The sequence below is a fragment of the Phocoena sinus genome, chromosome 5 (genome assembly GCF_008692025.1).
Source record: "Phocoena sinus isolate mPhoSin1 chromosome 5, mPhoSin1.pri, whole genome shotgun sequence".
NCBI classification, from domain to species: domain Eukaryota; kingdom Metazoa; phylum Chordata; class Mammalia; order Artiodactyla; family Phocoenidae; genus Phocoena; species Phocoena sinus.
Window position 1 is genome coordinate 33,676,548 of NC_045767.1, and position 17,046 is coordinate 33,693,593.

General features: G+C 34.1%; 1 protein-coding gene across 4 annotated transcripts in view; it reads left to right on the forward strand.

Moving 5' to 3' along the window:
* The window catches only part of TBCK (TBC1 domain containing kinase), a 251,136-nt gene that overhangs the window by 91,246 nt on the left and 142,844 nt on the right, over positions 1-17,046 (forward strand). For all 4 annotated transcript variants that reach the window (XM_032633096.1, XM_032633095.1, XM_032633098.1 and 1 more), the window contains exon 20: positions 10,644-10,729. In XM_032633096.1, coding sequence (XP_032488987.1) covers positions 10,644-10,729 — 86 coding nt within the window. The remainder of the gene's footprint in view (positions 1-10,643; positions 10,730-17,046) is intronic.

Sequence of the window (17,046 nt, forward strand, 5' to 3'; positions counted from 1 at the left end):
AAAAATTAAAGCAAAAGAAAAATTATTGAAAGCAGCAAGGGAAAAATGACAAATAACATACAAGCGAACTCCCATAAGGTTAACAGCTGATTTCTCAGCAGAAACTCTACCAGCCAGAAGGGAGTGGCATGATATACTTAAAAGTGATGAAAGGGAAGAACCTACAACCAGATTACTCTACCCTGCAAGGATCTCATTCAGCTTTGATGGAGAAATCAAAAGCTTTACAGACAAGCAAAAGCTAAGAGATTTCAGCACCACCAAACCAGCTCTACAACAAATACTAAAGAAACTCCTCTAAGTGGGAAACACAAGAGAAGAAAAGGACCTACAAAAACAAAAACAAAACAATTAAGAAAATTGTCATAGGAACATACATATCGATAATTACCTTAAACATGAATGGATTAAACGCTCCAACCAAAAGACACAGGCTCACTGAATGGATACAAAAACAAGACCCATCTATATGCTGTCTACAAGAGACCCACTTCAGACCTAGGGACACATACAGGTGAAAGTGAAGGGATGGAAAAAGATATTCCATGCAAAAGGAAATCAAAAGAAGTGGGGAGTAGCCTTACTTGTAATAGATAAAATAGACTTTGAAATGAAGACTGTTACAAGACATAAGGAAGGACACTACATAATGATCAAGGGATCAATCAAAGAAGAAGATATAACAATTATAAATATATATGCACCCAACATAGGAGCACCTCAATACATAGGCAAATGCTAACAGCTGTAAAACAGGAAATTGACAGTAACACAATAATAGTGGGGGGCTTTAACACCTCACTTACACCAATGGACAGATTATGCAGACAGAAAGTAATAAGGAAACACAATTTTTAAATGACACAATTGACCACATAGATTTAATTGATATTTATAGGACATTCCATCCAAAAGCAGCAGATTATACTTTCTTCTCAAGTGCACATGGAACATTCTCCAGGATAGATCACATCTTGGGTCACAGATCAAGCCTCAGTAAATTTAATAAAATTGAAATCATACCAAGCACCTTTTCTGACTACAACACTATGAGATTAGAAATGAATTACAGGGAAAAAAATGTAAAAAACACAAACACATGGAGGCTAAACAACACATTACTAAATAACCAAGAGATCACTGAAGAAATCAAAGAGAAAATCAGAAAATACCTAGAGACAAATGACAATGAAAACACGACTATCCAAAACCTATGGGATGCAGCAAAAGCAGTTTTAAGAGGGATGTTTATAGCTGTACAAGCCTACCTCAAGAAACAAGAAAAATCTCAAATAAACAATCTAACCTTGCACCTAAAGGAACTAGAGAAAGAAGAACAAACAAAACCCAAAGTTAGCAGAAGGAAAGAAATCATAAAGATCAGAGCAGAAATAAATGAAATAGAAACAAGGCAAACAGTGCCAAAGATCAATAAAACTAAAAGCTGGTTCTTCGAGAAGATAAACAAACTTGATAAACCATTAGCAGACTCATCAAGAAAAAGAGGGAGACGACTCAAATCAATAACATTAGAAATGAAAAAGGAGAAGTTACAACAGACACCCCAGAAAGACAACGCATCCTAAGAGACTACTACAAGCAACTCTATGCCAATAAAATGGACAACCTAGAAGAAATGGACAAATTCGTAGAAAGGTATAATCTTCTAAGACTGAATCAGGAAGAAATAGGTAATATGAACAGACCAATCACAAGTATTGAAATTGAAACTGTGATTGAAAATCTTCCAACAAACAAAAGTCCAGGACCAGATGGCTTCACAGGTGAATTCTATCAAACATTTAGAGAAGAGTTAACACCCATCCTTCTCAAAGTCTTCCAAAAAATTGCAGAGGAAGGAACACTCTCAAACTCATTCTATGAGGCCACCATCACCCTGATACCAAAATCAGACAAAGATACTACAAAGAAAAGAAAGTTAGAGACCAATATCACAGATGAATATAGGTGCAAAAGTTCTCAGCAAAATACTAGCAAACAGAATCCAACAGCACATTAAAAGGATCATACACTCAAGTGAGACTTATCCCAGGGGTGCAAGGATTCTTCAATATATGCAAATCAATCAATGTGATACACCATATTAACAAATTGAAGTATTAAAACCATATGATCATCTCAGTAGATGCAGAGAAAGCTTTTGACAGAATTCAACACCGATTTATCATAAAAACTCTCCAGAAAGTGGGCATAGAGGGACCCTACCTCAACATAATAAAGGCCATATGTGACAAACCCACAGCAAACATCATTCCCAATGGTGAAAAACTGAAACCATTTCCTCTAAGGTCAGGAACAAGACAAGGATGTCCGCTCTCACCACTATTATTCAACATAGTTTTGGAAGTCCTAGCCACAGCAACCAGAGAAGAAAAAGAAATAAAAGGAATCCAAATTGGAAAAGAAGAAGTAAAACTGTCACTGTTTGCAGATGACATATACTATACATAGAGAATCCTAAAGATGCCACCAGAAAACTCCTAGAGCTAATCAATGAATTTGGTAAAGTTGCAGGATACAAAATTAATGCACAGAAATCCCTTGCATTCCTATACACTAATGATGAAATATCTGAATGAGGAATTAAGGAAACACTCCCATTTACCATTGCAACAAAAAGAACAAAATACCTAGGAATAAACCTACCTAAGGAGGCCAAAGACCTGTATGCAGAAAACTATAAGACACTGATGAAAGAAATTAAAGATGATACCAACAGATGGAGAGATATACCGTGTTCTTGGATTGGAAGAATCAATATTGTGAAAATGACTACACTACCCAAAGCAATCTACAGATTCAATGCAATCCCTATCAAATTACCAGTGGCATTTTTTACGGAACTAGAACAAAAAGTCTTAAAATTTGTATGGAGACACAAAAGACCCCGAATAGCCAAATCAGTCTTGAGGGAAAAAAACAGAGCTGGCGGAATCAGACTCCCTGACCTCAGACTATACTACAAAGCTACAGTAATGAAGACAATATGGTACTGGCACAAAAACAGAAACATAGATCAATGGAACAAGATAGAAAGCCCAGAGATAAACCCACACACCTATGGTCAACTAATCTATGAGAAAGGAGGCAAAGGTATACAATGGAGAAAAGACTGTCTCTTCAATAAGAGGTGCTGGGCAAACTGGACAATGACATGTAAAAGAATGAAATTAGAACACTCCCTAACACCATACACAAAAATAAACTCAAAATGGATTCGAGACCTAAATGTAAGCCTGGACACTATAAAACTCTTACATGAAAACATAGGAAGAACACTCTTTGACATAAATCACAGCAAGATCTTTTTTGATCCACCTCCTAGAGTAATGGAAATAAAAACAAAAATAAACAAATGAGACCTAATGAAACTTCAAAGCTTTTGCACAGCAAAGGAAACCAATAAACAAGATGAAAAGACAACCCACAGAATGGGAGAAAATATTTGCCAACGAATCAATGGACAAAGGATTAATCTCCAAAATATATAAACAGCTCATGCAGCTCAATATTAAAAAAACAAACAGCCCAATCCAAAAATGGGCAGAAGACCTAAATAGGCGTTTCTGTAAAGAAGACATACAGAGATCCAAGAAGTACATGAAAAGCTGCTCAACATCCCTAATTATTAGAGAAATGCAAATCAAAACTACAACAAGGTATCACCTCACACCGGTGGGAATGGGCATCATCAGAAAATCTACAAACAACCAATGCTGGAGAGGGTCTGGAGAAAAGGGAACCCTCTTGCACTGTTGGTGGGAATGTAAATTGATACAGCCACTATGGAGAACAGCATGGAGGTTCCTTAAAAAACTAAAAGTAGAATTACCATATGATCCAGCAATCCCACTACTGAGCATATACCCAGAGAAAGCCATAATTCAAATAGACATATGCACCCCAACGTTCAGTGCAGCACTATTTACAAAGCCAGGTCATGGAAGCAACCTAAATGCCCATCAACAGACGAATGGATAAAGAAGAGGTGGTACATATATACAATGGAATATTACTCAGCCGTTAAAAGGAACGAAATTGAGTCATTTGTTGAGACATGGATGGATCTAGCAACTGTCTCACAGAGTGAAGTAAGTCAGAAAGAGAAAAGCCAATATCGTATATTAACACTTGTATGTGGAACGTAGAAAAATGGTACAGATGAACCGGTTTGCAGGGCAGAAATTGAGACACAGATGTAGAGAACAAACGTACGGACAGCAAGGGTTGAAAGCCATGGGGGTGGGGGTGGGGGTGGTGTGATGACTTGGGCGATTGGGATTGACATGTATACATTGATGTGTGTAAAATTGATGACTAATAAGAACCTGCTGCATAAAAAAATAAAATAAAATTTTAAAATTTTTAAAAAAGGGATTAAACAGCACTTTTATTTTCTCCATAAGAGTTGAATAAATCAAATTCTCTTCCCAGTTGCTGTGATTCAGAGTTAGTATCTTTAGTTTGTAGGTTAAATGTATGGAGTCAATGAAATGTCACTAGAAATTTTAAGACTCATAATACATAAAAAAGACATTTTTAGCAAGATAATTTTTGGAATAATACTGTTATCTTTTTATTAAATGTATTCTTCAATTTTTATAGAAAGAACAGTCAAAATTTTTAACTCAAGTTTGTTTTTTTAAAAAAATGCCATAGAGCTTATTTGTATTTTTCTCAATAATACAGTTTATAGTGTTTATTTATAATATATACCACATTATAAAATATTCCATAAAACTTTTACAAGGATCATGTTTACAGTGAAATGCCTGTAATGTATTAAATGTGCTTTTCAAACAATTTTGACTATAATAAAACATTTGAGCAAAACCTCCTAAGCATATCTTACCAGAATCCACTTTCTATGTCTCACCTTAAATTACTTTGAAATAAAGAGTAATAGCATGCTATATGATACATAGCCACAGTTCTAATGTATAAAAGATACATTTAAAAGGAAAAATATATGCACCCTTTTTGTCTCATGGAATCATTGCCTTTAATATAGATCACAATAAATAAAATGGTCTTCGCTTTTTTTTTTTTTCCTTTGGAACCTGTAGTGTTAACTGAACTTTCATACATGAAAGCCTGGAAATAATCTTTTTCTAAATTTGTCAGGCCTCTACAAGCATAGTGCTTAGCTAGATTCCTGTGCTTTAAGAAAGACGAAGATATTTGGAGAATTCTCAGAAAAACAGTTAAAATAGGACTTATAAAATGAGTTGGTTATGTTATTTATGAGATGGCTGGATGGTGCCTCACTAGATGGCCAGCTCTTACAGGGCCATGTTAGATAGCTTCCATTACATTAACTTCTATATTGGTTCTATAGAGATTCCTATTTTTAACCTCTAAAAAGTTTCATTTCTCCACAAATTGTTTCATATTTCAACTAGATATATGTTGAAAAAGATGAGTTTTCATACTTTTTAACTATGAACTTCTTTAATACACTTTGAAAAGGCTTATTATACAAATAAGCAAGACCATATCTGTTTCATATATGGAAATACAAGAGAAACCACAGTGTACACAGCACAAATTTGGAGAGATTGGTCAGACAGGCCAAAAAGACTCGTATTTAGTTTGATTGATTAACCAGTAATGTACTTTAATATTCAGTCTTTTTCCAAGGGATTTCATAGCCAAATATAGGAAATAAATGTGAAAATAACTAATTATAAGTCAATGAAATAAGTATACATATTACTATATTAGCACAGAGGAAGAAGTGGGGTGAGGTTATTTTGATTTTTTAACTTTGTTTTTGGTGGAAAAGGAAAGGAACGGCATGTCTGGAAAGGTTTCATAAGAGACAGAATACTTATTGACGAACTTGAAATTTGAGTAGGAATTTGCTTGGTGAAAGGGAGAAAGACATTCTGAAGACAGAGGACAAGGAAAAGAACTGAGGTAAAAAAAAGTGCAAAATGGATTGATAAAACAGCCAGTAGTCAAATCTGGTCCATGGAGCCAGAGAAAGAGGGATGGAGAGCTGAAGAATGAGCTGAAACAGTACAGTGATTATGGGTTGCCAAAGTTTATGGAAGAGCAATGATTTATTCTTCAAAATGTGTATTTTAGGCTTGGAATTAGAAATACTCAGTTTTCATTTTCTTGGTTTCCCTCTTTGATTGTCCTCCCGTCCCCCTGTGTTTTATGGTGTTTTAAGCTTTAAACTTCAAAATAACATTGATTTTGATTAGCATAAATATCACGTACATACTTTGTTTCCCATAGTTTTGGAAAACTCCTATGTCATATGAAACCAATCAATTCAACAGCTAATTGTAATACTGCATATTCATTTAGTCGTTTAATTGTCTCTACTGAGATGAAAAGTTTCTATATTCAATAGCAACATTAAATCTTCTTTGAAAACATGTGTTTTTATATGTTTTTATTTTTTACAAATTTATTTATTATTTGTTTTTGGGTGTGTTGGTCTTTGTTGCTGCCCGCAGGCTTTCTCTAGTTGAGGCAAGCAGGGGCTATCTTTGATGCGGTGTGCGGGCTTCTCATTGCGGTGGCTTCTCTTGTTGCAGAGCACGGGCTCTAGGTGCTTGGGCTTCAGTAGTTGTGGCATGCGGGCTCAGTAGTTGTGGCTCACAGGCTCTAGAGTGCAGGCTCACTAGTTGTGGTACATGGGATTAGTTGCTCCGCGGCATGTGGGATCTTCCTGGACCAGGGCTCGAACCCATATCCCCTGCATTGGCAGGTGGATTCTTAACCACTGCACCACCAGGGAAGTCCCAAAATGTGTTTTTATAATTATACTCTAATAGAACTTTAAACTTCTTTATTTTAAAGTTTTTCATAAAATAGAGTATTTATATGCTTATAAGACTCAATGCTTTGCCTCTATAGAAGAGAGAAAAATTATCTATTTAGTCAAGATGTCCTGTTCTGTTTTGTTTTTTAATCATGGTTCTATTATCTTATTACCTGCAGACATTTTTAAGAAGATAATAAATTTAATTACTTCTGCTGAAATGAATATTCATAATCATTTTTGGCACTATCAAATTGTCCCCAGCAAATTTACCATCGAGTTGATAAAGTACCAACACATAGGAACTTTAAAAAATAATATACTGATTAAACAATTCAGGGTTGTTCCCCTAAGATTATCTATGATTATTAAAATTACTCTTAGATTCAGAACTTTAGAGTGCCAGTTGGATTGAAGAAAATGGAGGGATTTGAAAGGGATAGATTGATTAGAGTTTCAGTGATATTGGAAAACAGGGTTATAACTTGCAAGACAAACATACTTTAAGGTATTGAAGAGAAAAAAAGGCAGGTTCAGGCTGGTGAGGAGAGGCAGCCACTTAGTTATTAAGGATGGAAACTAATCCTTCATGGAAAATCCAACTATACCTTAATGTCATCTTGCACTTAAGAAAGAAACAACCCAGAAAACTGGCCTATAAAACATTTAAACTGTTGTTTGAAGTCACTGTACTATGTGTGTGTTCACCAAAACGGCCACTGGAATTTCACCGCAACATTCAGCATATTGTTACACTGTTTATAAAACCAAGGCATAGTTACACTTGAACCATTAGAAGATGTGGAAGTCAGAAAGGGAAAGATAGAGGGACGTACCATATAAACTTGGGAAATAAAATTGGGAAAATTTCTCCAATTTTTTGTTTACTTGTATATGTTTATAAATCCTTTGAAGGCAAGGGAACTATCTTCTTCACTGTAATGTCCCTAGCATTTAATGTAGTGCCACACATAGCTAGGATGAATATATAACTAACTAGTGATATTTTTGAGGGTTGAGGGGGCACTAAATGCACCAGACACTGAGTCTACCGTTGGCAACTGGGACTCTTCCAGGTAAACTAGGATGTATGGTCCCACTACACATAGACATTCAATAAGTCTTTTAGGGGGAGAAAGGAAGACAGGCATCAAAGTCTGAAGTCCAGTTGTCAAATGGGAATAAAATGTAAATCTCCTTTCTCATCCAACAGTAGCAAAGAGAGAAGGAGAGTATGCAACTTCACTCTAAGCGTTATGTATTTGGAAAAACAGTACATTGCATATTTCCAGTTTAATGCACATCTTTGTCATGGATGACTTTAATGATAGGATATTGAAAGGTAGTAGGAAATACATTGAGCATTTTCAAAAATGTCTTGCATCATGTGACTAAGGAGATATTTCCTGAGACAGAAAATATTCTACCATTACTAGAAATATTCCAAGATCTATTAAGTAAGCTGCTTGTAGATTTTTTTTTTACTAGAGCAGGGTATGTGAGCAAAACATAAAATGAGTCACAAATATAGCCCTAAAAATTACCTTTCTCTTTCCTTTCTCTTCTTTTGAAACGCCCTCTTCCCATTTAGACATAAAGGTTGGTGCTTATTCTTGTGGCTTTAGACAGTAAGCCAAATTTTATAGCTGGCAAACTTCATAATGGAAAATAATCTAATTTGGGTTCATTTGCAGTAAAATAACTTTGACTTGTTTTGAGTGCCGTGAGTCTAATGTCACCAAATGATTTAGTTTGGGCACATTTTAGTTGACAAGAGATTTATGACTCTCTGCATATTTATCTATAGTTCCATCTTCAGAATAAACTAGCAGCCTGATGGAAAATTACAAATAGTTACGGAATTGAGAATGCCATTTTTGGTTTGTGAGCAGAGGACACCTTTTGCTTTAAATCTGTTGCCCATTATCCTTCATCTTCTCCTTACCCCTGCTAAGAGAATGAAAGCAGAAAGACTGGTCGAAAAGGAAAAAATAAGGATATCCATGTGTGGGACTTAATAAAATGTCATCTCTGTATCTCTTTTATGAAAAATTTTTTGAAAACGAATAGATATCTTATTTATAAACAGCTGCACAGAAATATGATAGTGTCGTATAAAATCCTTACACTGAATTCTTTGAGAATTGTCATTTAAAAGTATATGATAAATTAAAAAAAGCTATTCTATAGGAGCAGAATAAGAATTTTTAATATGGTGGGATTAGAAGGGAAAAAGACTATTTTCATTTTATATCTCATTGCAAAAAATTAAAAAGTATAAAGTTTCAGTAAAACAGAAATTTATATAAGACATGATTGTGTGCAAAAGTACAACATTAAACCTCACTTGAAGTTTAAGAGGAAATTTCATAAATACCTTGGTTTTTTTTTAAGAATAACATTTACCCTTACATAGGTCACCTATCAGTTAGAAAATACTGTTTTGGGGGTTATTATAGCTCTAGATGCAAATCTTCATTATTATAAATCACAATTAGAGTATTTTATGAATATTTTAAAAGAGTCAGCAGTAATATCCATGGGATCTTTTGTTTTATTTTGACTACCAGTCTGTTTTTCTGTAGCTCCTCTTAAATCCTCTCAGGTTGGTTTATAAATCAAAGGACATATGCATTTCAGTTTTTTTTTATTTGCTCTAAGGAACTTTTAAATTCATTTTTGAAATAACTTGAAATTTGACATAATGCTGATATCATCAGTTCTGTCATATCTCTTCCTTAAAGAAATTTTTCTGAATGTAACAAACCATACTGTATCTCATTCCAGAGCTTATCCTGAGCAACCAAAACTTTTGTCAGCCTTATAATTTGTATTTACATATATGGTATACAATAATATACAAAATAAGTGTATACACATATTTATGTGTGTATTTTATATACATATATACACATATATATTTGTGTGTATTTATATGTGTATGTGTGTGTGTACATATATATGTATGCAGTTATAACACATATATAAATCCCACCATAAGTGTTTGGCAGAATACAAGGAAAATGTTTTCATGATGGATTAGGTTTCTTCAGTAGATCCTTAATTAGCCATGTAATCCTACATAGTAATTATCTTTTATCAGGCTCAGATAAGAAAGATATTTAATAAACTGGAGCATAGCTGTGGACAGTTGCCTGAGGCATTATTTTCTAGTTTAAAATGAAGTGTGCTTTTTAAAGTTAATAACTATATGCTTTCATCAACATAAAGTTGAATGCTTATGATTGTTGATGCTGCATACCTCTGGCTTCTAGGTAAATTAGGACTATAAATATACCATTGCTAATTGGAAGGAGAAAAAAAGAAGTTAAAGAAAAATTAATTAAACCCAGAAGTTCCCTGGGCCTTAGGATCTATCCTGGGTCTTCACTTTACTGGAACAAGTGCATATATCTGTATATGTAAACAAATTTGAGGTGTAATTATTCTATTTGTGACTGTGTTCTTTATTTAAGTTTCTGTTACACTTTCTGAACAATTAATAAATGCAAGACAGATTTAATATCACTAGACAAAATGATTTTGTTGAATTTAATAGGAAAAAATCATTCATCATGTGAATAATTTGTGATTTAGGAAATGAAGTGACAGCTCTGAAGGTAGAAAATAAGTTGTGGCATAGCTTTTAATGAAAAGCTTTGTTTAATAATCAACCATGTTTGAAGTAGTAACAAAACAGAAAATTAATAAAGTATGTTCTCTTCATGGAGAAACCAAATCTCATTCAAAATGTAAATAAAACTAATTTATGTGGATTTAATGTCTTTATTTGAAGTACTATGTAAAAAAAAAATGATTGTCTTAAACTTTATTGTCATTTCAGAGTATCTGACTGTATTCTCTCAGATGATTGCATTCCATGATCCAGAGCTAAGCAATCATCTCAATGAAATTGGATTTATTCCAGATGTAAGTACTTGTTGCATTAATAGAAATGAGGTAAAAAAAAAAAAAAAAAAGCAGAAATCGGCAGCACAACAAAGTACTGTTTTTAAAGTTTTGTTGTCCTAAGAAGTCCATGTATCTAAACAAGTTCCTGCTACTAATTATAGTCTTTTGTTATAAAGTTTGTGTGGTTACCTTCCATATTCTCACTTTAAGTAAAGGGGTAAAAGTAAAAGTAAGTATCTTATTTTTCTTGATACTATCAAATTATTTTTAAAAACCCAGTAGTGTGAGTGTTGTATTAAACTGTGATGTTAGCAGTTTTCACTTGGATTTTTTGATATTCAGGCCTGTTTTTGAAGAAGTAGGAAATTTGAACTTAGTAAATTCTTAAGTAGCTGCTTCTGTGTTTTACTTGATACATTACCTTGGAAACTTTGCCAGATTTTGGCTTACTTCATTAGCTTCTTGGGTTCCTTATCAAACCAAAAGTCAGAGTTGACTATCAAAGGTTAGCCAAGGTATAGCTTAGCCTATTACTCACATGTAGTATGTGACATGGACTCAAACCTCTTTTAAAAGACAGTTGGAGTACAGTATCACGGGACTTTGTAAAATAAAATAAAACAAAAAAGAACCTTTTTGAGATAGCAATCTCCTTATTCTATCTTAACTTTCTTTGTTTCCTGATCATACCTTTCCTCTTAAGGCTTATATCCAGAAACCCATATGTTGATGGTAAGACTAGGGGTGAAAAATGTTTATATTAACACTATACTAATGCATTTAAAGTGTTAACAGTAACACTTACAGTATAAATACTTGCAGGGTGCTTTGAAGTTTAAAAATACTTTCACAAACATTTCATTTGATTCTCAAGACAAATCTGTAAGGTGTATGAAGCAAGTAATTTCAGCATTAGTAGATAAAAAATTTATTGTTTGAGAAGGTAACAAAACTAAATAGTCTCAGAACATAAAACTTTAACTTATGTCATTTGACAGCCCTCTGCCCCTAGTCTGGTTCATCTTCCAGTGGGAGAACAGAGACTAAAACATAGGTGTACTAATTCTAGTTCATTGCTCTGTGTGTTGCACTGTAATTCTGTGATGTCATTGTCAGGCCTAAAGTAGCCATCCTTCATATATACAGTGGTATTTGCTTCTAGGCCTATGGAGAAATACCTTTCATCTGAGTACATGGCTTGCTCAATGAGGGCTCCAGAAAATATATATACATATTATAAAACAAATAAAATAAGATCAAACCCTATAATTATGTATAGAGATAGAAAACTTTGTAAAAATTTAACCAGTATATATATTATCATATTAAGTATTCATTTTTACATAACCCTACCTTTCCTGCTTCACATTATAAGTGTGAGATATGGCATAAGACAATACTAGATTAAATCTTATGGCTAGAGTTGAAGAAATTATAAAGGAACTGATTGCCGAGTTGGTAATTGTTTTAGGTTTCTGAGGGAAAAAATACTGTGATATAGACTTAAAAAAAGGATAATTCTTTTTAAAACATTCCCTTGAAAGCACCTAATTGTGCTCAGTGACTAAACAGAAAACTACACTGCTTTAGTCAGAGTTTTAGATTGAGAAGAATCATTTATGTAGAAAAATATGTATGGAATTATAAAGATAGTCTGATAAAATCCTTAGACATATTCATGAACATAGTATTAAAAAATCACATATGGAAAAATAACTTATCTTTGCTTAATCAGAAAAATTAAACTCTGAAAGTGTATGGTATATGAGAAGAGGCAAGCAAAAAACATCATTAAAAAATAATGTGGACATATATTAAGCGCTTACTGTGCACTAAGCACTGCTCTAACCCTCTTTAAGCACTCCTCTAATCCTCACAAGTTTGCAGTCTAATTAAACAGTGACTATTAAATATTTATACATAAAATCAATTTGGAAAAGGTTAATAGCATGATGGAAGTAAAATTCTAGGTAACAATAACATGAAAGGTAAGAGTCAGTGGGATTTCAACTTAAAAGTGTTCTAATGATTTTGTATCATTTGAGGAGAAAGTAAATATGCTCTTTATATTTAGACATCAAGTCAGGCATCCTTTCAGATCTGGGATTTGATTTTACCCTACTCAAAAGCTAATAAATGAGCCTGTTACTGTTTCATGGATATTGGCAGAAAATCCAAGACTCCTGTGTCAGAGACAAAGGACTTCTTCACTCACAGCACAGCAAGCAGCATGATCATTAGTGTATTTGTCTTGATTTCCCTTGCTTCCAAATCCCATAGAGACGACACAGAGGGTCCAAATGATACCTGCATAATGCAGTGGATTGTGTTATAGGAAAGGAACTCCGAGTTTAGGGAACTTGATTTTTTTTTTTTAATGGATATTAAACATATCTTCCCTTTACTCTGGAGAGAGAAAGAGAGAGAGAGAGAGGCTATCTTTTTCTTCTGAGGCTATAAGAAAACCTGTCTGTTGCTGCAAAAAGAAACTCTATCTCTGTTTACCAAGGCTATTTTTGTACAAACATTGTTGAGACTATACTGCAGAACAAAGGGCAGTTGGCATCTCTGCTCACAAGAAATGTAGAAGTACAGGAATGCCTATTAAAATTTGAATGGTACTCACTAAAAGAATAGAAAGAAAATGTATAACTTTTAAATGGAATGGGGGAGTGTGGAACAAAGGAAAGTCATCCACCCCTTTAAAAACATAGAGAAAACACAGAAAAAGGGTAAGCTAAGTAGATTACCTAATAAAGGAAATTATTAGATATTTTTAAAAATCCATCTATATGCTGTTTATAAGAGACAAATGTAAAAATTTAAGGATATTGGTCAAAAAGGAGATTTTAAAAATATGAGGCAAATATTAACCAGAAGAAAACTAATGCAGTGATATTAATATAAACTAGTAAAACAGAAAGCACAAAATAAACCCATCCAGGTATGGAATTTGGTATATGACAGAAATGGCTCTATAAGTCAATTTGAAAAGATTATTCAATAAATGGCCCTGATGCAATTGCGTAACTATATGGAGGGAGGTGGGAATCAAAGCCAACCTCACACCATACATAAAAATAAGTCCTAGCTTGCCTAGAAGACATACATATGGAATGTCAGATTTATAATTTCTATCTAGGAAGGAATTCTTACAGAAGTTATAGGAAGTACAAAACATAATATTTAAAGAAGAGAGAATTAGAATTGAGGAATGGTAGAAAGGGGCTTTCCATTATATTGGAATCTATAATGTACTATTTTGCTTTAAAAGTTTTTCAAAGCATTTGTGACAAAATGTTAGTTAATGTTTGTTAAATCTGAGTGGAGGGTACTTTAGTGTTTGTTAAATGTGCTGCTATATAAGGTGAGTTAATTATTTAATAATTCAATAATTTTGATATAATATCTTTATTCTATTTAGCTTCCCTCTCCATTATGACCCTCTCCTATAATTACTGGGGTATTTTTGTATAACTTCTTGTAAAAGCTTCAATACTAGTAATGCAAAAGTAATATTGATTCATATATATAGTGTGATTAGTTTTATGAGACATTCATAAGTCGCATGGGGTGGGGGACAGTTCCTTGTGGGTTGAGAATGTCCAGTATGTGGCAAATACTGAGCATCCCTGGCCCCCAGCCACTGATTGTCTATAATAATCCCCTAATCATTGTGACAATAAAACGCCTACACGTTATTTCTGAAAAATGTCTCTATATGTATTTCCAAACATCCTCTAGGGAACACTTCTATCGCTATTGAGAGTCCTAGAGTTAACAAAAGAGAAGTTAGGGGAAAGAGAATATATCTTAACCTGGAGGAAATTCCCTTTTCTCTGACTATTCTTTTGTCACGGAGAAAGGGCAAAAGGAGAGATATTTAACACAGTTAAAGTGTTAATAGGAAGATTGTTTTTTGGGGTTTTTTTGTTGTTGTTGTTGTTTTTGCGGTACGCGGGCCTCTCACTGTTGTGGCCTCTCCTGCTGCGGAGCGCAGGCTCAGTGGCCATGGCTCACGGGCCTAGCCACTCCACGGCATGTGGGATCTTCCTGGACCAGGGCACGAACCCATGTCCCCTGCATCGGCAGGCGGACTCCCAACCAATGCGCCACCAGGGAAGCCCTGTTTTTAGTTTTTTGAAATCTTGATTTTTTTGTGTGTGTTTTGTTGGCCTGTTTCTCAAGTTTGGAGATAACATGAAAATGTTGAGACTATTTTTAAATTTAATTTAGCAAAAAGATTTGATGTTTTTAACTTAGAGATTATTGACAATGAATAGTGGTGGGAGAGGTATGATGAAATGGAGAATTTTTCTAACATTTTTCTTATTCTATTAATAATCACTTATTTTTAGTTACATGTCATTAGTTTGTATGTGCAGTCTTGCTTCTTTTTTTTCCCGAATTATTGCCTTCAGTGTTCTACCTTTAAGATGATTGCTTATGTTATACAGCAGAAACTAACACACCATTGTAAAGCAATTATACTCCAATAGAGATGTTAAAAAAAAAAAAAAAAAAAGATGATTTCTTAGGTGACTTTCTGCACCTCCAACAACAATACAGGCTAAGATTCATCAAGGGCAAATGTGGACACTTTGGTAATGAGATCCCAAACTGAGTTTCCTGCTCAATAACTAATCCTATCAAAGTAAGCCCTCATTAATCTTCCATCATTAAAATGCAGACTCCTATTGCAGGAAAGATTGTGATTTCTGGCTCCTTTCCATTTGCCGTGGGTCACAGAACTCTGAATACTGAGTACTGCTGAAGCTTGAATAGTTAGGAATATTGTGCATTGATGTGATGCTTAGATTATATATATCATGGTAGTTATGTGATTTACATATAAATAGGGTGAATAATGTGTATTTGGCAAAATTGGGGCCAGAGTGGTTTTTATCATTTCTGTCTTGGTGTATGTTCTGCTTCTAAAAACATACCAGGCCTTTGAAATGAGAACAGGAAAGTATGTTTCTTCATTCTTAAGGAAACTATTTTTCTGAAATGCTATAAATAGCATTCAACCTGCAAATTATGAAAAGTTGTCCGGTGGCCAGTAAAAGAAATGATAAGGGCTATATCTCAGTACTATATGTGCCTCTTGAACCTAACTGTCTGCTAAAGATAAAGCTAACAAATTCAGTGGTAAGCAAGTATGCTGGCAAAACCGTTGTCATTTAACTACAGTCTTAATGGATGCTTATACTAGTACTGATTTTCTCCCTCCCTAAAAGTTTATCACTGTCATTTTCAAATTTTATATTGAGCTGAGTTTGTACTAACCAAAAATGTGAAAGGATTTCTCAGAAATATTTATGTATTTATTTGTTTGTTTTGTTTGTTCATTTGTTCCTTCATTCATTCCTGGCCTTCATGTTGTTATTGTTACATAAAGAAATTTTAGGTTTTAATCTAAAGAGGAGATTAGTGACAATGAGCTTTTTAGATTTTTATCAAGTGTGGTTACAGGGTAAATTAGGAAGTTGCACCCTGTTTAGAGTCTCCCATAACAAGAGTCCCCACTAACCTGTACTAATCCATCTGTGGAGTGCCAGGATATGTCCTTTGTCTAGCTATTGCTGTTTTCCCTGACTTTAGTCCTAACCCCATTCTACTGACCTTGGGTTCTTTAAAGCCCTTAAATACAAAAGGCTTACTGAGCTCTCTTTCTTACGATAGAGCTTAATTACCTTTCAGAAAGGACTCATGTCTCAGAAGCCAAAGACTTATTAATTCCATAGGCCAGGTATCTTCTTGCTAAGAACACATACATACAAGTTAAGTATCCAGCAAGTTTCCCTCTTTAGTAAATCCTCACTCTGTTTTCAATCTAATGTATCCTTATACTGGTTGAGAGACAAGTAAAAGGAAGTATATGCTTAGTGAAATAAGTCAGACAAAGACAAATACTATATGATACAACTTATATGTGGAATCTAAAAAATAATATAAATGAATCTATATACAGAACAGAAATAGACTCGCAGACATAGAAAACAAATTTATGGTTACCAAAGGGGAGAGGGAGCAGGGGAGGGACAAATTAAGGGTATGGAATTAACAGAAACAAACTACTATACATAAAATAGGTAAGCAACAGAATTTACTGCATAGCACAGGGGATTACACCCAATATCTTATAATAACCTATAATGGAATGTACTCTACAGAAAACAAACCTGAATCACTGTCCTGTACATCTAAAACTAACACAATGTTGTAAATCATCTATACTTCAATTTTTTTTTTTTTTTTTTTTTTTTTTGCGGTATGCGGGCCTGTCGCTGTTGTGTACTCTCCCATTGCGGAGCACAGGCTCTGGACGCGCA